The 23,872-nt window shown below is 34.0% G+C and overlaps 1 protein-coding gene across 1 annotated transcript in view; it reads left to right on the forward strand.

Annotated features, from left to right (window-relative positions):
* The window catches only part of USH2A (usherin), a 998,601-nt gene that overhangs the window by 103,038 nt on the left and 871,691 nt on the right, over positions 1-23,872 (forward strand). Inside the window, exons 9-10 of the mRNA XM_051996749.1 lie at positions 19,939-20,134; positions 22,271-22,401. Coding sequence (XP_051852709.1) covers positions 19,939-20,134; positions 22,271-22,401 — 327 coding nt within the window. The remainder of the gene's footprint in view (positions 1-19,938; positions 20,135-22,270; positions 22,402-23,872) is intronic.

Here is a 23,872-nt window from a genome sequence, read left to right on the forward strand (position 1 = left end):
TATGTATCTGTACTCATCTATCTAATTGTAGCAGTGGAAATAAAGTAAGAGATGTATAAAACAAAAGAAAATCCACAAGGAAGCAAATAAAAGTGAGACAGTTTTGAAAACATAAGAAATCATTAAGAAATGTGTTAGGAGTTCAAATGTTGGAATTCTTGTTCTTCTCAAAACACAACCGGTTTAGCTTAGGGCCCTCCGAATATCTCCAAATCCAAAGGTTCTGTCCGTTAGCCTCTGCCTCTGCTTTCTTCTGCCTCCAACCAGCACAGAGATGGAATGAATCTCTTGTCTCCTTCACTTGGGGCTTGGCTAGCTTTCTGGTGAGTCTTTCAGACCAGCTTGGTCTCAATGGGGGGCGTGCAGGAGCCCAGCCACCTACCACAGTGGTGTGAGTTGAAGATGAATCTGGTTGTCCACTGAACTCTCACTCGTAGCTTTATCCTCTGAAAGCTCTTCATCTGCCACCAGCCAGCCAAGAGGAAAAATGTATTCTTGAATAGCTCTCTCGCCTTATATGCGAATCTTCTGAGAGAATGGGATTATGGGTTTTCTCCCATAGTGCTCTCTGGCCCAAAGAGCTTTAAGGGAGGTGTGAACTCCCTTGAAGTTAGAAAGTTTACTTTGTGAAGCTGGCATACTTATGAACTCCAATGAGTAAAGGTGTGTGAACACAAGCCTTGTATTAATTAGTTCTACTTAGTACCTTGTTTCAGGTTCTGGCCAAAATCTTCTTGTAAGATTAGATCAACTCTAATTAGTTAGCAGTTAGTAAGGATTCCAACAGAAATGCTCTTTTAGTTTGTGAGAGCCAATCCAAAAAGTGCCTACATTATACAAATTCTAGTGCTATACTATACATCATATAAAGACTACATTCCTTTCTTAAGCGAGAGAGACTCCATGCCATTGCAGTCATAGTTTCCCGTATCTGGAAATCTTTTCCTGTTAGCTTTTTTCAAGACTCAGACCAAATACTATCTTTTGCAGAGAAGTTTTCATTGTTTTCTGGTTCCTTCAATTTCTAGTATCTTCCCTATGAGACTATCTTCCATCTACTCTGTTTATATCTTCTATTATTTAGTTTTTAACATCTTCCTATTAGAATTTGAACTTTGAGGTCAGAGAGACTGTATCTGCCTTTATATTTTTGGCATTTAGTAGAGTAATCTTAGATTTGATAAAGCATCTAATAAATATTTACTGACTGATTGGTGTGGGGCGAATAGGACTGAGGTTGGATCTGGGAAGTACTATGTTCAGATCTCAACTTTGACATTTACTGATGCTCAGCAAATAATTTAACTTCCACATACCTTAGTTGGTTCTCTAGTACATATATATATATATATATATATATATATATATATATATATATATATATATATATATATATATGAAGTCATAGCTTGATTGTAATCTATATTGGTGGAGAGAGTTCCTTGGCTTTAAAAAAAATTCACAGATCATTCTTGGGTTCATTTGCTATTTTAAAAATAGATTAATGTGAACTAGAATCTCCATAATTATAATCACTTATCTATTTGTCTTTTGGTTGTTGGTATGGATCAATTACTTAATGCTACATATTTGGGGGCCTATCATGGCTAACACACTTGACTGAGACAATAAGTTTAAATTATTTTTAAAACATTAAGCTTTAAGATAAACCATCCATTTCCTATTGGAACTAGTGGTTCTTTTTAAAGACCTGGAAATAATCCAAAAAGAATGTCTTCAATTTCACAGTATTCTGCTAACCATTAATAATATTACTCAATAAACAGGGCTTTTGTGAATTATATTACAGCCATTTGGCAAACAGTTGAAAACGTAAGCCTTGAGAATATGCCAGTTCTTGGCAATTGTTCGTAAGAGAAAGTGTTTTCAGCGGAAGTGAAAATGAATGAAGAAGGGGGAAAAAGGGTAGAATTCAGCAGTATACATGTGTCATTATCTATGTTCTGGGAATAGTTTTCTTAAAAGTGAAACTTGTTTACCTTCAGAAAGTTAATTAATAGGCAGAATAGTGAATTAAATCACTCTGAGTATACTCAAAACAACTCAAATCAACCTTCACTGTTTCTACCCAGTTGTCTTCTATCCACTTCCCTTCCTCCAACCAAAAAATCTAAATAATGTCCAAAGCCAGTCCCAATTCTAAGATAAATAAAACTCTCCTCCATTAATAGTTCAATAAATTCTCACGGGAGTCTCAATGACTCTCCTCAGTGTTTTTATAATGTTATATTAATGTAAGACATTGAACAGTATATTATACACAGGGCTAAGAACATTGATCCATTCTTTTTCTTTTGGAATTTTAAATACTTTACATTTATCACATGTCTGCATATTACAGAAAATGTAAGACAAATATTGGTTTATTACTCTTAAGCCACATATAAGCTTATAACATCTTAAGAGTTTTTGATAAATTTCTTTTAAATTGATTATATTAAAGAAATAAGAATAATTGAAGGAATGGCTGAAATATTTGCTGAATGTATTTTAGAAATAGCTTAATTTGGCTAAGAAATACTAAATGGTTTGTTATGCCCATTTGATATGAAGGGAATTAAAAGCAAAATTAGCATTTATAGAACTTGTTATATTTGAATTATTTCACAGCATTAGATTTCTCTGTCTCTATTTCTCTAGATTTCTTTCTTTCTCTCCCCTCTCTTGCCCTTCTCTTTCTTTCCATTGTTTTCCTTTCCTTTCTTTTCCCTTCCCACAATCCTGCTTTTCCTTTTCCTTCTCTTCTACCACCCTTTCACTCTTTCCTCTCTTTAAATCTCCCTCTTCATCCCTTTCTTCATTTCATCTCTTTTTATCTTTCCCCCCTTTCTGCTATTTTCTCCCCTTCCCTCCCCCCCCCTCCCCAGTGATTTACCTCTATATCCACTTATATCTAGCTATAGCTAGATAGCACAATGGATAGAGGGTGAGGTCTAGCATAAAGAAGATCTGACTATAAATCTGGCCTCAGATACTTGCTTGCTAGGTGATTCTGGGGGAAATTATTTAAACTTTATTTGTCTTATTTTCCTCATCTATAAAATGGGGATAATAATGACAACTATCTCCTGTAGCTGTTGCAAGGATAAAATGAAGTAATAGTTATAAAGCACTTAGCACAGTTCTTTGGGGCAGTGTAAGCTTGATGTTAACTGTTGTTCTTATCTCTCCTCTCTCTGTATCTTGCTATAAATCTCTATTTTTTCTTCTTCTTCTTCTTCTTCTTTTTTTTTTTTTTACTCTGGAAAAAGTAAGCCTTTCAGGGAAGAAAAAATAATCACATTGTATTTTAGATGAAGCACTTGTTTATAAACTGACATTACCCTTTGTAAAATAGTTTCATTCCCATGTTTAAGACTAATCCTTACTAATTTCTCTCTCTGAAAATTTGGACTTAGAGAAAGGAAGGTATGGGGGAGCTTGCAGTCTTGGGCTGTCTTGTCTTCCTTCTATCTCTGTTGCCTTTAAGAGGCTTCTGGCCAAGTGTGATGCAATGATCAGTACATTAGCCAAGCATTGCCACTTTGCTGGCTCCTTAACGATTCTTTCATCATTTTGTGACATCATTACCTGCTAGGGTGGCCAAGCCTTCACAGAGCAATTTATTAGTATCCATGAATAGTTTCTCTTTTATTCGCTGGCTCTGATTTGTGACCCTTTTATAACATTAATCACAGCTCTTATGAATTAACTACAATCAAACTCTCAGTATGCATTATTGTTAGTATTATAAGTAGCAGAGCTAGCTTAAAGCATTTCATACAATAAACCTTCCTACTATTCAATAATCTGAACTGTGCCAACAAATTCTTAATATGTTCCCTCATAGATCCAAAATATGAGAAAATAATTAAATATCATTAATTAAATTATGTTTCTCATACTCTAAGTTTTTAATGCCCTTTACCTTAATCCTTAAGTTTCATAAAATATTTACATTATTAAAATGTTTTATTTTCAATTGTAATAATTGACATATTTAGTAGCTATGAATTAATTGAAAACTTGTCTTTGTATCTTGCTTTACTTCTACAAAACTAGCCCCAAGGTAGCTACTATCATGACTAGACTATTGCCTATACATTGTCTGAGTCAAGATTAAGAACTTCATCCTTTTTCTGCTACATGATGAAATCATTCATCTTTGATAAGCACTCAAATTAAATTAGTTCCTTTTGCAAAATGAGGCTAAAGGCTATCAAAATCATCCAAATTCCAATAGAGTGATGTTAAACTCTGAAATGATGGTGAGCTGTGAGTACATCTTTACCAGCCTTTCTTACTCTTTGCACAGTCCAATGTTAATGTATTTTAAAGGGATTAAAGTAAGAGATTTTATAATATCTGGAAGTTCACCAAGGTCTAGAGTACCCTTTGTCTAGACTGACAACTTTAATTTTATACAGGAACTGAGTCAGAGATTAATCATTAGATGGGAGTTAGTAAACCTGGCTTATTTGATGCATAAGGAAACCTTTGCAAATTAATTTTTAAAAAAAATTTAGACTCAGTTCAATTTAATTCCACAAACATTGATTAAGCATTTAATACTTAAAAGGTATAAAGTGAAGTAGGGGCATAAAAGGAAAAAATAAAAATCCTTGTCCTCAAAAAACTTGCATTCTATTGGAAGATTAAAACACATTTGTATGTAAGGAAAAATAAGGTAATCTTATTGGGTGGGGGAAGGGAGACAAAGATGGAGAAACTCAACAGGAATATACACATACACAGAGAGATACTTGCAGTTAACTGACATAGAGAAAGAGATCCATATAGACCCCAAAACACACCCAAAGATGGAGATAGAGATAGAAATAGAGACAAAAAGACAGAGTCAACTAGACACAGAGACAGACACACAGAAAGATAGAAATGCTACAGACATGGACTGCCACAGACCACAAGAGGCAGAAACACAGAGAGACATGTACAGAGACAAAGAGATTGTCATGGAGAGAGACAAACACAGAGCAAGACAGAAAGAGAAATTAGCACATACACAGAGAGAATAAGAACATTTACCTTTGAAGGTAGAAATTAGGGAAGGCTTCGTGCCAGGCATCATATTAAGCATTGTATGTCAGAAGTGACACTGAACTAAGCCAAAAAGATAAGTAGATAAGAATTTGGAGATCTAAACATGATAAAGTGAATACATACACACACACACACACACACACATATATATTCATCACTGAAACCTCTTGGGGCTTACTGGCTAGATTTCTTTCTTATGGATCATGCCTTAAAACCCAAAATAGACTATATAGAACAGTGTACGATGTGAGAAGATTAGAAGAATATAAAGAACCCAGTTTTGAAGAAATTTTGAATAGTAAATAGAGCATGTCAGGTGGGAATAGCCTTTCCTTCAATCTTTCTGTCACAATATTCTTGTTGGTGTTCTCTTTTTCTTTCCTACTTCTGGCTGGACTTCTTTCCCTCTCCCAGTTCTCTATCATCATCTTTTTAGGAGGGAGACCAGAATCCCCTGTCCATTAGGACTCCATAGCTCACTCTGCTTCTCAATGGCAGTAACCAGTCCCTTCAGGCTTTAGTATTATTAATTCTTGGATTAATTACAGTATGGTTAGAGGACAGTCAGTCCTTAGCATTTGCCTTTTTTCTGCATCCTAAGATCCTTTGGGCCTTTACATTCGCCCTGTCCCTACCATCTGACCTATTATTGCACTCAAAGCACTGCTGTCAGGTAGAATTTATTAAGCACTTGCTCATTGGAGGGTGGATTGAGATGGAGAGAAGTTCAAGAAGGGAAAGCAACCAGCAGGCCATTAGTAATTGTGCAATCATGAGGTGAGGACGATCTGATGCAGAGTTAGGAACAGTGTCAGAGGAAAGAAGGAGTCTAGAAGAGATAATAGAAAATTGGAAATAACAAAATCTCTGATTGGGAGTGAAGGGGGGAAATGAGAGAAAATGAGGAGTTAAGAATAACACCTAGGGTGACTGGGAGATGGTGGCCTTTGCTATTTGATGGACTGCTAAATCCTTAGAATGCCTGGATCTTTCCTTTTGTAGCTGAATCTTCTATCTTGTTTTATCTACCCTGATTGCATACAGTATAAACTTCTTGAGAGTCAGTCTCTCAGAGACGGGGGGAGGAGGGGGACTGTCTTGCTTTTTAATTTTTATCTACAGTACTTAGTACAGTGTTTGGTGCATAAATGCTTAATAAATGGTTTACCATACATTTATTCATTCATTGATCCCAGAAGTAATATCTTTGTCTCCTTGAGGCTAGGGATCTTTAATGAATCTGGCCTGCTTTCATATAAAAACGACTTCATTATTTAAATTATCAGGGGCTCCTATGAACCTCCATATTTTACGATGTAAAAACTTGGGGAAAATGTAAAACTTGAGCTGTCTCTTTTCTGGGTGTTTTTAGATGATTATAGAGGCTGTTTTGATTTAAAGTAAGTCGACCCTAAATCCCATGAGTATAATAACTGCAAATTTGTAAAAATAAAATACACAATATAGATATACAAGAATATATCTGGAAATGCAAGCATGATGTTTAGGGAGGTGAATAGAAGTAAATTAAACATATTATGTGTTATTTAAGACAGGACTACAAGAGAAATACAAAAATTAATAAGATATAGATCCTCCCCTTAAAAAAAAGGTCAATAAACTAGAACATGAGTGTATAAGAGAAATACAAATAAAGTATTATAAGAATTCGGAGGAGATTGTTTACAATAGTTTAAAAATCTGGATTTGAAGGACAGGTAAATTAGAGGGTAGTTATTTACTTTAAAAATAGATTATGGATAGGCCTTTTTTTTTCTTTTAAAACAAGCAACTTTAATGAATCTAAAATGTAAACAAATTATAAAAAAAAGAATTCTATAAAAGACTTTTTAGGAACATATACATTTTAGGGCATATTGGCGTATGTTACGGCTTAAAAAATGGTTGAATGACTGAAGCATGGAAGAAGCATGAAGAAATACATACATTTTCATAGAATTATGTAGAGTTACCATTGGTTAGTTTTGTATATTTAACTAATCTTTACTGAATCCCTGCTACATGCATAATTACATGCACTGAATTAGAGTATGGTTACTTGGAAGTAGAGAATGATTCTCATAAGTTGCAAATTATTATTCAATGACAAACCCCAATTACTTTAATGAAAAGTAGAATCTAGTGAAAATAAATGATGCTGGCAGGTAGTGGAAGTCTAAAAGGGATCCTTAATATTTTGCTAAAAAGTCTTTCCTGTTAGGGTACTTTATTCTCTTTGACTATAGAACTATAATTTATTATTCTAGCAATTGGACAAGAAATATAGACTAAACAAATCAACATTTCAGGACAAATTTAGTTAAGGATTATATTGAGAGACCTTAGTCCTTGAGACATAATGAAGGCCTCTGGGAAAATAGCAATAACAACTAGCATTGAATAACATTTCATAATTTGAATACCACTTTACAAATACAATCTCTTTGACAACCCTTGGAGATAGGTGCTACTATCACCCCAATTTTACAGATGACAAAACTGAGTTAGACAGAAGGGATTTGCCTAGTATCACACAGTGTTTCAGTATACATTTGAACTCAGTTCTTTTTGACTTTAATCCCAGTGTTCTATTCCTTGAGCCACCTATTGGGAGAGACCAGAACCTAGAGAATTCACTGAGATAGTATTATCTGGGGAGAAAAGAGGGAGAAATTGGACCTGACTCTTGGAGTTTTCTATTTTAGTTAATTTTTTCTTGTTAATAGGGTTAAGCTGTATTTTCACCCATTCAAGGATTACATGTACATGCTCTGCATTCTAGCTTCCTGAGACAAAATCTTGGTCATTCTGCCCTGAAAGGGATTCAAAATAAAGAAAAATTAAGAAGCAGACTTTTTTTTTTTTTAAATTTTTTGCTTATCATCTTGATAGGCCTTTTAGGCCTTCTAAAATCAATTTCTCTTTTCCTGTACTAAATGGGTTGAATAAGTTACTTGATTGAATATTTGAGGCTATTTTTTCCATTTTTGTCTCTGTTTTTCCACCTCAGCGATGTATATATGAAGTACTATATAAACACTTGGGTAATGGAGATAGGAACTAAGAAACAGAGGTGAGGAGATAATTTCAGATATAGGAGAAAGTCTAGAAGTAGTTAGCAGTTAATAGTTGCTAGATGGCCCGGGGGTTCTGGAGTTAGGAGGACTTGTATTTAAATTTGACCTCATACACTTTCACTCTTGCTAAATAACTTTATCCCAGTTTCTTCAATTCTCAAATGGAAATAATAGTATTACCTACTTTCCAGGGTTGATCCTCAGATCAAATGAGATGATAATTTTAAAACGGCTGAGCACAATCCTGGGCACATAGTTGGTAATATGTTAAAGCTTATTCCATCTATGTAAAAGTAGGAGTTCGTATATTGTGTGTGAAAAATAGTAAATCCATTTTGGTTGTAATATAGATTGTATTTTTTGTTATTCCCTCATTTCAGTCCTGAAGAGTGGTCCCTTTTGTTGTTGATATTTTTGGGGGAAGATACTGGAGTGGTTTGCCATTTCTTCATCCAGCTTATTTTGTAGATAAGAAAACTGAGACAAACAGGGTGAAGTGACTCAGAGTCACAGTGTCTGAGTTTAGATTTGAACTCGGGAAGCTGATTCTTCCTGATTCCAGGGCTGGTACTCTATCTGCTGTGATACCTATTTGCAACAGTGTAAATAAAGGGGAAATGATATGAAATCCATCTTTAAAGACAGGTTTGGATTATATTGTAAAGGTTTTTAATATCAAATAGAATATTTTTGTATTTTATCCTCAGGTTTATTGAGAACCACTAAAACATTTTGAGTGGAGGAAGTAACATTGGCCGACTTTTGCTTTAGGATTATCATTGTGGCAACTGTGTGGAGAACAGACTGAAGAAAAGAGAGGGTGGATATAGTGAGATAATGAGGAGGCTATTGTAGTAGTTTAGATGGGAGGTGATTAGGGCCTAAATGAGAGGTTTGCTATGTGAGTAGTGAATGTGATTTTTTTTTTTTTTTTTTGGAAATGCAATGGTCCTCACACAAGATCAGCTGTAGGTCAAATGCTGCCTTGGTTGATGTCTTCATTTCATTTATCTTGGCATTTTCTGGGTACTTTCTTCCTTTACTTCCACTTCATGGTACCCTGTTATCATTGGCCTTTGGTTTATGTCCTAACACTTAGAGTTCTTGTTTCTAAGTAAGAGATAAATGAACCACTAAGTGAACAATTATGTTTCCTTATTAAAGCAGATGATGTGATAGATTGGAGATTCAATATTTAGCAATTTTGGAAACAAAAGTTTTAGAACACATTTCATAGTTTTGTTTCATTCCTGATTCCCACATTTCCATAAACTTTCGATTTGTTGAATGCCAAATATTCTCTATGTTTGCTGGCACTGACTTTTTACCTGGTTAGAGAACAACCAATCTTGCTTTCTTCTTGTCTGAGTGGAGAAACAAGCATAGAGTGGGGGTTGAACAGATAATTGTAGGCATATTGTAAGGCTAGACTAAATATAGTCCCATGTGGAACAATTAGATGGATTTTGCTTGACCTCAGATAGGAAAACCAGTAATAATTGGTTTTGATGGAAAGGAGATTTGATTTTGTGGTAATGAAAAAAATTCTAACAATTTCAACTATCCAAGGCTTGAATGAGCCTGTTGTGGAGATATTTTCTCTTACTTGCTATCTGAGTGACCTTTGGTAAGTAAGCCACTTTCTTCAGGCCTCATTATTCTTATCTATAAAATGAAAGAGTGGAATGAGATGACCTCCACTAGTTCTAACTCCTATGATACCACATTGTAGAGGGAACTTCTTCATTACTCGAGAGGTGAGATGACATGATCTCTAAGCTTCCTTTCATTTTTAATAACCTGTAGTTCTTTTGTAATCCTCCAATCATAGTCCAAATGCTATTAATGCTAGATTTCTACTTTTTCCGTACCTCATTGACCTTTTTGTCTTGTCATCCATTGACATCCCCTTCTTTTTCAAATCATGATCAAATAAGTAGAAAATTAATATTAAATGTTTGCCCACTGCTGGGTAAATGCTTATACGCCCTATCTTCCTGGAAAGTAACCTTTAGTAGATGTTGATTGACATTAACAGTTTGTAGTAGATAATATTAGTGGTGGCTCTGATGGCATGTTAAGACTGGAAGTTATTTATTGAAATAATTTGGGCAAAACTCTCCTATTATTGACAAGATGTTTCATTGTTTTTTCACTTGTCAGAAATACTGAGTTTAAGGAATGATTATACAGCTCTCTATTTCATTTTGACAGAGAGATGTAGCCTTGGCTGTTGGGAACCTGAAGCAGACCAAGAGTATATTAAAAACTGATGTGTCAGGGAAGCTAGGTCTGCTCAGTGTGGAGAATCATCATAATGGCATTGCTTCTGATCTGCTGTAGAGTATTAGAAACAATTTAAGCCAGGCTTTAAATTTCAGCGCACAAATAGCATGCAAGTACACTCAGTCTGTGGACTCTTTAATTACATGAGAATTACCAACTAGTGGAAGGATAATTACTGAGTAAGGAGTATGTCATTGAAGGATAAATACATGATTATTTCTGTCTTCTGAATGGCAATGCATGGTAATTGCTTTTGGATCTGCTAATTGTAATTACATAGTAATCCATAGGTGCAAATGGTCCTGCATTTACCATTAAACCTTTGATGTTACTATTCAATTAAATACTAGTTACATTAAGGTGGAACCCTGTAACTTGTCATAGGCTAAAAAAGTGTACTGGGCATTGAGTCTGGTCCTTTTGTATAAGGAGGATTTTTTCAAAATCTACACTTCCCTTCCATGCTTTTAAATTCATAGATCATTGACTATCACTAGCTATAGTTTCATCATTTTTTTTTTTTTTTTTGTGACTGAGGGAAGGATTGAGATAGGCTCACTTGGACACAGTTTGACTGGATCAAAAGATATATGAATACTCAGAAGTTTTATCTTTATTAACATGATTGCCATAGCCAGACAAAAGAAATTAAACTGGAACTGAGTCACTTGAATTACAATTGAGTCTTGAGGTACAAAGGTAAAAAGAAGCAGTGAATAGAGCATGAGAACAAATTATTATTATTAAAGAGATTTAGGCTCTAAAAATTTCTAACATAGTAGGCCTGATCGGACTGATGAGAAAGGAGCAATTTGCAGACTTTAGGAGGTTCTCTAATTCTATTAGGCTATTTAAGTACAGCCTAATAAATTACCTCTTTCAATTCAGTAAGTGGTGCCCTACTGACCTCCAAAAACTGAACAGTTTATTTCTTTCTCGCTAAGGTTGATTCTCTTTCTTCTTGGCACAAAAGAGGGAAGCTGTTTGCTTGGTCCCAGCCTTTTTATTCAGTATTGGGACTGAATAGGAAGGAGCATCAATTTCCCCTTTTCCATGAATCCTCTGTTCGTATACCTGTGGCTTCTTCTATTATTAGACCTTTTCTGTCTGGTTTGCAGCTCTGTTTAGAGAAAAGTAAGAGTGAGTATGAAGTACTCTGCTAATTCTGAGAACAGAGTCTCCCACTCAAAGCCCTTTTTGTTATGTATGTCTACAAACTCCTGTGTACCTTGTTGGTGTGGTAGGGTTATAAGGACAGACAATATCCATTGGTCATTGGTCCAGGAGAATCTTGGAGTCCAGGGAAAAAGACTATCTTCATAGCTTGTCCCTTCCAAATCAAAAGAAGAAGATTGACTTTGTCATTTGTATTTCACAATGGATGCAGACTTAGTTTAACATTAATGTCACTATAAATGTTTGTTTTCTATTAAGAAAGCTTTACAAATAGTAGTGAATGATATAACAGATAGAGGGCTGGCCTTGGAATTAGAAGACCTGTATTTAAGCTATCTGTTACATACTTGCTCTGTCAATGGGAACAATTCACTCAAGCTCTCACTGTCCCCAGGAAACTCTCTGGGACTCTAAGTTAAAGAAGAGTTTCAGTTGTTTATCTGTATTACAGGAGAGGGAATCTTGATAGGATTACAGGTACAGACAAAAATAGAATAAATGGTCCTCTAAATTTATGGGGATTCTGAAAATATAGTCTGGCTGGTCCTTTTGACCAGATCTCTCCTCTTACTCTCACCCTAAATATAACAATGTCCCATTTATCTGAACTTGTTGGAGACTGAAGAATTATCTATGAGCAGACTTTCAGAATAATTGAAACCTACTTTTTAAGGGCAAAAACCTTTAAAACATTTTCATTTATTTTTTGATAGAAGTCTTTGAAAAACATTATTACTTATTTCCCTGACTTCTCAAAAAAGAGTATATTGAACATAATTTAGCCTTTTCTTGAAGATGTAGGGTCATTATACATATCATCTATTGTATTATCCAATGTAGTATAGGGATGCTCAGAGTTGAGTTGGATAGGACTCTACTCAATAGCTCCAGGGTAATATGCTTTTTTGAGTTACATTGTCTGCTTTTCATTGTTTTTTTCTGTCTTCTTGCTGTCAAGTTGTCATTTCTTCCTGCTGTCAGTGTGCTTAGCTCTAGCAGCATTTTCCCCCACCTTCTATTTTGCTGATTTCATTCTATGGTGGTTTGGAATACCAGAGATTGTGAGGAGAAAAGCCTGGGGGGCTCTCCTGTAAGTAAAATACATGAGCTTTAGTGACTTTGTGACTTCTGTTTGGGCTGCTCAGAGGCCCATTTTGCTTCCTTCTGTGTTCTTTGTTGCTTTTCGGAGAGTTTAAGCTCCTGAATGGTACCCTTAGATAAATGAAGTGTTATGTGATACATATCCCCCCCCCCCCATATAGTCTATTTCTTTGTAAAGGAGCAAAAAATGGATTGGATAGGGGCAGTATTGATGATATATATATGTATGTATTTATAAATACATATATAAGTTTATCTTTTTTTTTTTTTTTTTTTTTTTTTTTTTTTTTTTTTTTGCTGTTGTTGTTCTGGTAGTTTAACTTTGAAGATATTTGCAAGCCTAATGGTAACAAAAGAAATGTATTCTAGCTTAATGATCTGGAAGACTGAAGTGCCATTGTGTATTATTAGAGGATAATGTAATAAAATCAATTTCATCAGTGTCCTCAAGATTCAGTGATTATTCAATGATTTTCCTACCTGAGCATGTCAAAGTATTTGGCTGAAATTCTTAGTGAAGTTGATTAGCCATCTTTGAGAAGCTATCAAGTTGATAGCAGTTAAATGAATCAATGATAAAGGTCCTCAACCTTGATATCATAGCCATTGTAGAGTCTTATAATTTGAACATCCAGGGACATATCAGGAGGAATCCAGTTGTTACAGAAGAAACTAAAGCATAATTGAAACTGACAAATGATCAACTGGAGATTGTGGAAAACATTATGTAGAAAGCCATCTGGTTCAGGGGCTGCATAAAGTATAAGATTTTAAATAAATTTAAAGTTGTCAGTAGAAAAGATGTGTATATTTAAACATCTGGCCTTAGAAAACTGAGAAAAGTTGTTGTAGGCATTTTGCAGTACTTCTTACCTATGATAGTTCATTGATTTTCAGACCAAAAATGACTTAAAAGTCATTTTGCAAACTAAATGGTAGATCTGTATGTAGCAATATTATAGAAAAGATGGATGGTCTCCTACTAGTCTGGCACTGTGGATAGAACATTGGGCTTGAGATCGCAAGAAGAAATGAGTTAAAACCTTGTTCTAGATAGTTAACTGGCCATGTGATCCTTGGCAAACCTAGGGATAATAGCACCAACTTCAAAGTAGTTGTGAGATTTAAATGAGATATAATATGTAAAGTGATTTGAACACTTTAAAACCCTTTACAAATGCTAGCTATTTTTGAGACATAAGTAAGTACACATAGGAATCATATAACAACGTTAGGATTATCTCTGGAAAGAAAAGACAATGATTGATTATATTATGTCAATTATGTTTTTATTCATAAGCTTTGAAAAAAAACCCTAAGATTCTTCTAGGTCCACAATTTTAAAAAAACTAAGAGACTCCAATGTGTTGCTTAGATCCCATAGGAAAGATTTACAGAAAGACATGGATTGTAATTACACAGGATGAGAAAATGTGGATGGTTGGGATCTGTGTCAGTTGAGATCATGTTAATTAGACAACAGATCTATCAATGAAAAAGTGGGGCATATGTTCAAGTTCACTTTGTAAAAAAAATAATTATCTTTTCATGTGTCTTCTCTAAGTTGTTGAAGATGATCAACTTACATGGCATACTGAAAAAATAAATCATTAGAATTATTTACATAATATTTTTATGTTCAATGGATAGGTGGTACAGTAAATAGAACAGCAGACCTGGAATTAGAAAATTTTTAATTTAAATCTGACTTCAAATACTTATTAACTGTGTGATCCTGGGCAAGTTATTTAAATCCTATTTGCCTTAGCTCCTAATCTGTAAAATGAAAAAGGAAACAGCAAATCATTCCAGAAAGAAAAGCCAAAAAAACTCATGAACAAAGCCTAAGAGGTCATTTAAAATCAGACATGACTACTAACTGAACAACAAGTGGTCAAATGCATTTTTTCTTTGTGGGGGATTTTTTTTCCTATTTTTAAAATGTGTATCCCTAGTGCAGTGCTTGGCACATAGGCCCTTATTAAATGCCCATTGGATTAAATTGACTTGAGTCCAGATCAATTGTTAACATTTAGCATCCAGTTGATGTAGATCCAGAAATGATGGGATTCTATTAATTCTCTTAGTGAAAATTCAAATGCAAATAAAGCATCTCTTTGGGTCATTTCCTTGACTGCTTTAGCTAATTGTATTTCACCATGATTTCTCTCTGGAAAGCATATAAGAGATAGTGAGTGTTTCAATTATGACTGCTAAAAAATCCAGGAATTTTTGAGTAAAAGCAAGTTTATTTGTACCTAGAACTATTGCTCTACTTTAGTGGGGCTTTAAACAGAAGGGATTACATCTTGATAATGTTGACTACAGTGTCCTGGCAACATCATGTACTTATTAAGTGGAGATGATGGTGGACATTCTGGACCTAGTTAGGTCCATTTTCATTTTTTTAAAATAACTTTTTATTGGCAGAATCCATGATCCATTTTCATTTTGCCAATTAATTTTTAGGTCAAGATTCAGACTTTTAAGAAGAAAAAATATATCTGTAATAGGTATTTCTAAATTCAAAAGATATTGCATCCACATGATTTACCCCATCAGTTTATATAATCAAAGCCCAAAATTCAACAATAATGAGAGGTTCTGCAAGCACTGTGTATAATTGCTCTGCAGAAGACAAACTACATGTGTAATCACTATGACAGGGCCCATAGGTTGCACATCTATCACCTACATCATCTTCTATTCAAAAAAGCAACACTCAAAGAATAAAAGTAATACTGTCAGGGGAGCAATGTCTTCAATTATGAAGAATAATTACGAAGGAAATGAAAAAGACTTGAGGCATTTTCTCCCAGTCACATTCTTCACTTTGGCCAAAGTTTGACAGTGGGATGGAGGCAATAGAAATGAATGCATTGAAGAATCAGCTATGTCTCCTGCTATGTTCCTCATGTCTCTGTGAAAGCTAATATCTCAGTTTAGCTTTGTCTTGGACACCAGTCTGAGTCAGTTATTTTATAACAGAATATCAACTAGTTCTATTTGACTTCACCAGGGAGAAGGCTCCCAGTGGATCATAACCTTTTATGAAGACCAACAGGAACCAGTGACTGAAACCCATGACCCTACGGGCACAACTGATATAGTGGTTAGGAAAATGATAGTGGGTAGTGTAGTGCTTCAGGCATTATTGCCACAACACAATTCTGTCTAGTTTCATTCTTTCTAGACAGGAAGTACTAGTGAACTTGGCAATCAGAAATGTAGAGAAAATACACAATATGGAACTTTTAGCACATTATTTTAGTACCATCTGAGTTGCTCCTTTGGTAGATATTTGCTTGCTGAGCTGAGTGTAAGTGTGTGTTCATGCAACGACATGAGTGTACTGCCCTTATGACCAACTGATCAGTGGGCTTCCCCTCTCTTAGGCCTCTAGCTCACCAACTGGGTAAATAATCATTGATCAATGAACTGAGCTAAACAGTGTTAAGTGCTCAGGATCACATAGTTAGAAAGTGTCTTAGGCCAGATTTGAACTCATGTTTTCCTGATTCAAGATCCAGTGCTCTCTATATTATCTGCCTTTATATTGCTACTTATGGAGTCACCAATCACTTTCGGCTACCCTAGTGGTCACCCATTGACCATAGTCACTTTAAAATAATATACAGCTTGGATATCTCATGGTACTTGTACTCAGAACTCCCAGCATATTATGGAGATTAGGAGGGTTTGAGGAATATAATTTCTGAGTAATTTAATCACTTTATTAATAAGGCCAATATATTTATTAATAAAATGGCTCTTAGACTAAAGATTATCATGGTAGCAGGCTGATGGTTTCATGTACCCTTCAAAGAGAAAGTGTTCCCCAGGATGTGAATCAACTCTGATTGGTTAAAAAGTAATGAGAATGAACATTACAGTGAGGAACAGAGAGTGACATCTTATCACTCTTGGAGAGAGAGACTATCCCTATACCCAGACTACTCCTAGCTTTGGGCAAGCTATTAAAAAAATTATGCCACACTCAAAAATCTAAACAGAATACAGTAGCTACTTCACCTTGGTAGAGTTTGAACAAAAAAGTTAGTCCAATTTCATTATGAGCAAGAGTTAAGAAATTGAAAATTTTATAATCAGGATAGAAAAAGGGGGAAATGCTGAATGTCTCCAAATCATTGGTTATTAAAAATAATTTTTTGCAGTGTTATAGGTGGAGGGAAAATAAGAAAGCACCAGTTTTCTTTTAGGTTTCTAGGCCAACTCCCTAGCTTTCATCTTTTTAGATCAGTTTTGATAATATGAGTGGTGGTTGCTAGGTGTCACAAGGGACTGAAGAAAAGTCAAACTAAAGAATTCCCCCATCTTATACTGCTTCACAGTATACTAGAAGTTACTATAAACATTTCATCTACTGGTCTTTAGAATCTACATGGATCTAAACTGGACCTCATATGTATTTTTGACAATATATTATGAACCAGTTTATTTCAGCAGAATTTGAAGGTTTTTTAAACCTTTCTATTTATGGATTGATTTCATTGCTCCTCTTTGATTTGCCTTAAACATTGGTTTAATTTTTATATAAGGTTCCCCATCTCCCTTAGGGTGGACATCTACTTATTAAAAAAAAAAAGTAATGTTAAAAATATTTCTAGAACATTTTTTCTGATGTGGAAATATAGCTTTGACTTTCTCTTTATTTCTTTTTAGGAAATAATTATCAGTAATATAGCCAAACATATTAAAAAAGGGAAAGTTCTTTTTCTTGCAATTGAGTGGGAAGGAAGGGAGGAAAAACACATTTTAATAAATGCACTTAATAGTGCTAACTTACATGCCAGATACTAGGCTAAGTTCTTTACAAATGCTATCTAATTTGAGGCTCACAATAACTTTGGGAATAGGTGCTATTATTATCTTCATTTTACAGTTGAGGAAACAGGTACACAGAGAGGCAAATTGACTAGTGTTACACAGCTAATAAATGTGTAAGGCTGAATTTGAATTTAAAGACTTGAAAATTGAAAGACTCCTGGTCTGACATTCTAAGTAAATTTAACTTAAATTTTAAAAAATCACTTCAAAAATGAAAAGTTCAATTATTTTAACTCTTTTCTCTTTTAAATTATTGTTTTAGATTTTTTTTCCATGGGAAAAAACAATACAGAGGCAATGCATTGTGAAAACATGCTGGACCTGATGTCATGAGAATTTGGGATCAAATCCTCATATTACTATTTACTAGTTCTGAGACTGAACAAATCATTTAATTTACCCAATCTTTACTTTCCTAATCTATAGAAAGGGAGCAGTGATCTTTTAGAACAGGATTACTGTAAACCTCACCAGAAATAATGTATGGATAGAATGCTATGCCTTAATTCCTTATTCCCTCTCACTCCCAATCAAATCTCTCTCCAATATCCTTAACATCTCCCAGGAATACTCTTTTCTCTCCTTTGACACTGCTACTATCTTGTTATAGGATATCACCTCATGCCTGGATCACTGGATCACTGCTGACTGCTTTGTTTGCCACAAGTCTCTCCCCATTCTGGTCTATTCAAGCTACCAAAGCCATCTTCCTAAAAAGCAAGTCTGATCATGTCACTTCTCTACCCAATAAATTTAGTTGGTTCCCTATCACCTTCAGGATCAAATATTAAATTCTCTATTTGAAATTAAATGTCCATCATCTAGTTCGCTCCTAGCTTTTCACTCACCTTTACCTTGAGATTCTCCATGTGTGCCTAAATCCAATGGCAATGGCTTCCTTGCTCTTCCTTCTACAAGAAACTCTATTTCCCAACTCCACATTTTGACCAACTATCTTCCATGCCAGAAATGATCTCTTTTATCTTTTGCCTCCTGGTTCTTTCAAATCTCAGCTAAAAGCCCACCTTCTACATGAAGCCTTTCCCAATTCTTCTTAATTTTAGTACCTTCTCTCTGTTGGTTGCCTCCAATTTATATTGTCTATCACCCCCTTTTTTATATAATTGTTAGTATATTGTCTCCCTCATTAGAATGAAAAGCTCCCTGAGAGTAGAGGCTATCTAGCTTTTCTTTATGTCTCCATTTTTTAGCTTGGTGCCTAGCCCAGAGTAGATTCATAATACAAGTTTATTAACTGATTGTGTTACATACAAAAAACACTTTGTAAACCTTGAAGTATGTATTACTATTCTGAAAGATAGTGGGTAAAATCTCCATTAAAACATCAAAATTATGACTTTGCTCATTTTGTTTTTCATTGAAGCTCTGAAAAAAAAATTATCAATTGCTCCAAACCACAAAATACCATATTCAAAAAAAAATCCATTATGGGAAAACACTGTCTGACTTCAGGTTTGACTTCTATTAAATAAATTTAATATATATTTCCTCATCCTATAGTAAAAGCTCCTAGAATGGAGGGCAGGAAGCTGACACTCTTTCAAACTTTATTGCAACCTTTATATTTTTTTGAGTATGAATCCAGTTCCATGGGTATACAATCTATTGTTTTAGGAGTACAACATATATTTTGAAAAGTTATTATTTCATATAAGAAAGGGTTATAAGGTATTTTATTATACTTCAGTACTTATTTTAGAATTTCCTGGATTAGAATATCATATCAAATAGTCTTGGATAAATTATGTCACTTTTAATATCTAGCCAAAGTTTTGAGCTTTTAGATTACTCAACTTTTAAACTAACCAGTCCATTAAATTTGGGAATATATGTAGACACATATTGCATTGCTATTGCTAAAAAACAACAACAACAACAACAAAAACAAATGAAATATAGGGTTGCTATATTTTCCTGAAATATTGTAGTTGAGAAGTAGAAATTTAGATTTAGTATTTACCATTAATATATATGTTCTTTCATTTCACGACTATTCATTTTTTTTTATGCCCTATCATAGTACCTTGCAGAGAGTAGAGGTTAAGTTCTTGTTCAGTGAATGAGTCTGTATGTTTAGGTGAAATATAGTTATTCTAGTAAATAATGTTTCATGATTTCAGTTCAGTTATCTTTATTTCTAACATGTTTTCTTATTTATGCTTAATTGAACAAAATTAAACAATGCTTAATTAAAAATATAGCCCAAAGGAAAATGAATATAGTCTCCATAGTATAAATTTAAATCTAAGTCCTTAGAGTTTAATTTTCTGATATTGTTGTTATTTTGTGAAAGATGCTAATGTTTTTAATGGATAATATAGAATTGGTAACTTCTCCAGTAACATTTTTTCTTCTGTTTTTCCTTTAGTGTGATCGTTGTTTGCCCCTTTATAATGATAAGCCCTTTCATCAAGGTGACCAAATTCATGCTTTTAATTGTAAACCTTGTCAATGCAACAACCATTCAAAAAGCTGCCATTATGATGTGACAATAGACCCTTTTCCTGATAAATACCATCAAGGTGGGGGAGGAGTTTGTGAGAACTGTCAGCATAATACTACAGGTAACTAGCAATTTGATTGGATCATTTCATTTGTTTTTTATTAGATACATAATAATAAGGATAATTTCAAATTATATGGTTTGGCACATGGAAAAACAATGTCTGTATTGTCAGGTTTGACCTGTCTCTCTAAAGCAGAGTAAGTAGATTGTTAGAAGGTCAAACTACTGCTTGACTCCTTGCCTTTACTGAAAAAAAATGCAATATAAAAGATCACCCTTCTGGTCCCCAAGTGACTAATCAGTTCTGATATTTTCATCCTGAATTATCATATATACCTGACATTATTTTGCCCTTTAATGTTTACAAAGCACTTTCCCTATATTATCTCATTAGATCCACATACCACTGTGATATAGGGGTTGTTATTGTCTCCTTTTTACAGATAAAGAAATTGAGGTTAAGAGTTTTAGTAACTTGCCCAGGGTTGTGAAGCTAATAAGTGACTGAGCAGGATATAAATTTAGGGTTTCTCAACTTCCAGTTCAGTATTCCATTCAGTAATGCACTAATCCCTGGCAACCCATAATCATAAAGTTTAACCAAAAATCATGAAAACTAAAATTTGTTTACTTTGTTTTTGCTTTCCACTATATGTTCTATTTTTCATGAAGTTATGTTTAAGCATTTATTAAAAACTGGAATTTGGCTTACAGAGTAGTAAGGTGGGGGAAGGGGGGCATGTCCTTCAAAACAGTTAATTTAATGCAAAAGTTAAAGACATCAAATAGCCTAAAACTCTGTTTTTGTCATTGAGAATTTATTTAAAATGTCAACAGTTCTTAAAGAATAAAAATAGTTGGATTTCTCAAATTGTTTGGTAGAGCTCAACAATTCAGTGTAAATATATGTATCATATCTGTTCAAGCAACTATTCCAGGTGATAGGGACATATGAAAAAATATCCACCTTTGCTGAGAAATTGACAAGGAAAGCCCTCTCTGACTGATGAAATTGAATATAACAAGTGTCTTTTGATGCAATTTGTTGCTCAGTGATAACCTAGTAATTATATACGTGTGTGTGTGTGTGTGTATGTGTGTGTGTTTGTGTATGTGTGTATTGCTCTGGAGATAAGATATACAACAATAAGATATTTGAATCTTTCTTAAATAGTCTTCAAAGAAACTTATATGATAATCTGTATATGTGCAAAAACACTTTCCCTGGTCTTCAAAGGACAAATAGCTAATGTCATACAAATATCTTAAATATGTCTTAATTTTAAAATTGACTGTGAAGATAGTGTTTCTTTAGGGGATGCTTGTTATTTTAAGTCTTTTTCCAAAGTTAGGTTTTCTTCAGAGTAAGGTTGTTCACTTTTTAATGTTGGGCTAAGGATGGCAATATGTATGGATAAATTGGAGAAATGTCTTACTTTAGGCTTCAGTGTGAGTAATGCTACTGATTTGAATGACCTTTCATAAGTCTTTGAAACTTTCATTCTTTTTTCCCCTTCATTTTGTAAAATGGTGACAGCATCCTACAGGGAAATGATGAAGTGATGAGTACTAATTAACAACTTGTAAATCAACAGAATATCCTTGAATACCAAGACATATCAGAGTAGTACAAGGAAATGAAAACTATGATTCACTAAAGTGTATTTTGTTGATGCTCTAAGCAGTATACAATAGCTTTCCACTTATAAAATTATATTTTATGTTAATGCCTGCCTCTTTTCACAAAAAGATCCATTTCTGGGGGAAAATACTTTTAGATGTAAGACTTAAGCCTATACTTCATGTTAAGAACCAGAACTTCATATGCTACTATATATGCTATATAATTCCCATATTTCATATAGATTATATGACTGGCACCAAAAATTGAGAAAAGTTTTAAGTTCAAAGCTAACTCTTTCAAAAGGTATAGACATTCACAAAGCAGAGCTTTTATAGAAGTGTGGTATTATATAACAGATGGAAGTTTAATGAAGTAAAACACAGTTTGTAACAGGTTCATTGTTTCATATGCTCTGGATCACTAAATTGGCAGGTAGAGATGAAAGGTGCATTAAAATGGACGTCCTGAAAATTATAGAATTCTCTCAAAGGAATAGAGTCTTTAATTTTGAATTATGCAGCTGATATTAATGAATTGGAAGCCATAATGCATAACCTTTCCTTGATGCAGGAAGAAACTGTGAGATGTGTAAGGATTACCTTTTCCGACAAGTGGGTGCTGATCCATCAGCCAAAGATATTTGCAAACCTTGTGATTGTTATGAAGTTGGCACAAAAAATGGCAGCCTCCTTTGTGATCAGGTTAGTATCTCTAGTATTGATCATAAGGAATTACTCTGTGGCAAATAGTTTGGAAGAACTTTATACCACAGGATAGATATCATATGTCTATGCTAGGAGAATTTGGAATTTCAAAGTAATAACTGTTTAGAAAGTTTCTAAAAGCAACCTTTCTGATTATGAAATTTGGGGCTAAATGTTTTTTATACGGTAGAAATGTACATGGTGTCTTTGGTAGGCTAAAGCAGGAGTTGTTAACCTAGGTTGAGCAATGCTTTAAAATGCAAATCTATCACTGATAGATTTTAAGGAAGTCTGTGAACTTAAAACTTTCATCATTTTCTTAAGTATATTTTATCATAATTGATTTTCTTTGTAATCCAGTATATTTTTAATGCATTTAAAATTATTTTGAAAAGTCAATCATACGTGTCATCAGACTGTCAAAAGAAGAGCACGACAGTGTATCTCCCCTCTTTTTATAATAAATTTTGTTGCTATATTTTATTTTTGCAAAACTTTGTATCACTTCCCCTTCTATTCCTTTTTCTTCCCCTTCTAAGTTATTCTTTGTTAATAATAAAAACAAAATTTTAAATGAGCAAGAAATTCTGCAAAACCAATTTAATACATTGAAAAATTCAGATGTCTTATACTCACAGACACCCACATTTGCAAAAGAATAAAATAAAATATCATCTCACTCTCTTCTTAGGGGCCCAACTTGGTCTTTTTTTTAATATATAGCTTTTTATTTTCAAAACTATATGCAAAAATAGTTTTCAATATTCATCCTTGCAAAATCTTATGTTCCAAATTTTTCTCCCTTTTTCCCCATCCTAGACAGCAAATAATATAATATGTTAAACATGCAATTCTTCTAAACTTATTTCCAAATTTAATATGCTGCACAAGGAAAATCAGATCAAAAGTGGAAAAATAAGAAAGAAAAAAAAATAAGCAAGAAAGCAATAAAAACAAAACAAAAAAGGTAAATATACTATATTGGACCCATATTCAGTCCCCCTAGTCTTCTCTCTGAATGTGTATGGCCCTCTTCATCACAAGACTAGTGAAACTAGCCTGAACACCTCATTGTTGAAAAGAGCCAAGTCCATCACATTATATATATCTTGTTGCTGTATACTAAGTTTTCTTGGTTCTACTCATTTCACTTAACATTAGTTCATGTAAGTCTCTCCATGCCTTTCTGAAATCAGCCTGCTGATCATTTCTTATAAAACAATAATATTTGATTACATTCATATACCATAAGTTATTCAGCCATTCCCCAACTAATGGGCATCCACTCAGTTTCCAGTTTCTTGCCACTACAAAAAGGGGCTGCCACAAACATTTTGCACATATGAGTCTCTTTCCATCCTTTATGATTTTTTTGGGATACAAGCCCAATAGATATATACTGCTGGTTAAAAGGCATGCACAGTTTTATAGCTTTTTGGGTGTAGCTCCAAATTGCTTTCCAAATGGT

This window comes from Antechinus flavipes, chromosome 4 (assembly GCF_016432865.1).
Source record: "Antechinus flavipes isolate AdamAnt ecotype Samford, QLD, Australia chromosome 4, AdamAnt_v2, whole genome shotgun sequence".
NCBI classification, from domain to species: Eukaryota; Metazoa; Chordata; class Mammalia; order Dasyuromorphia; family Dasyuridae; genus Antechinus; species Antechinus flavipes.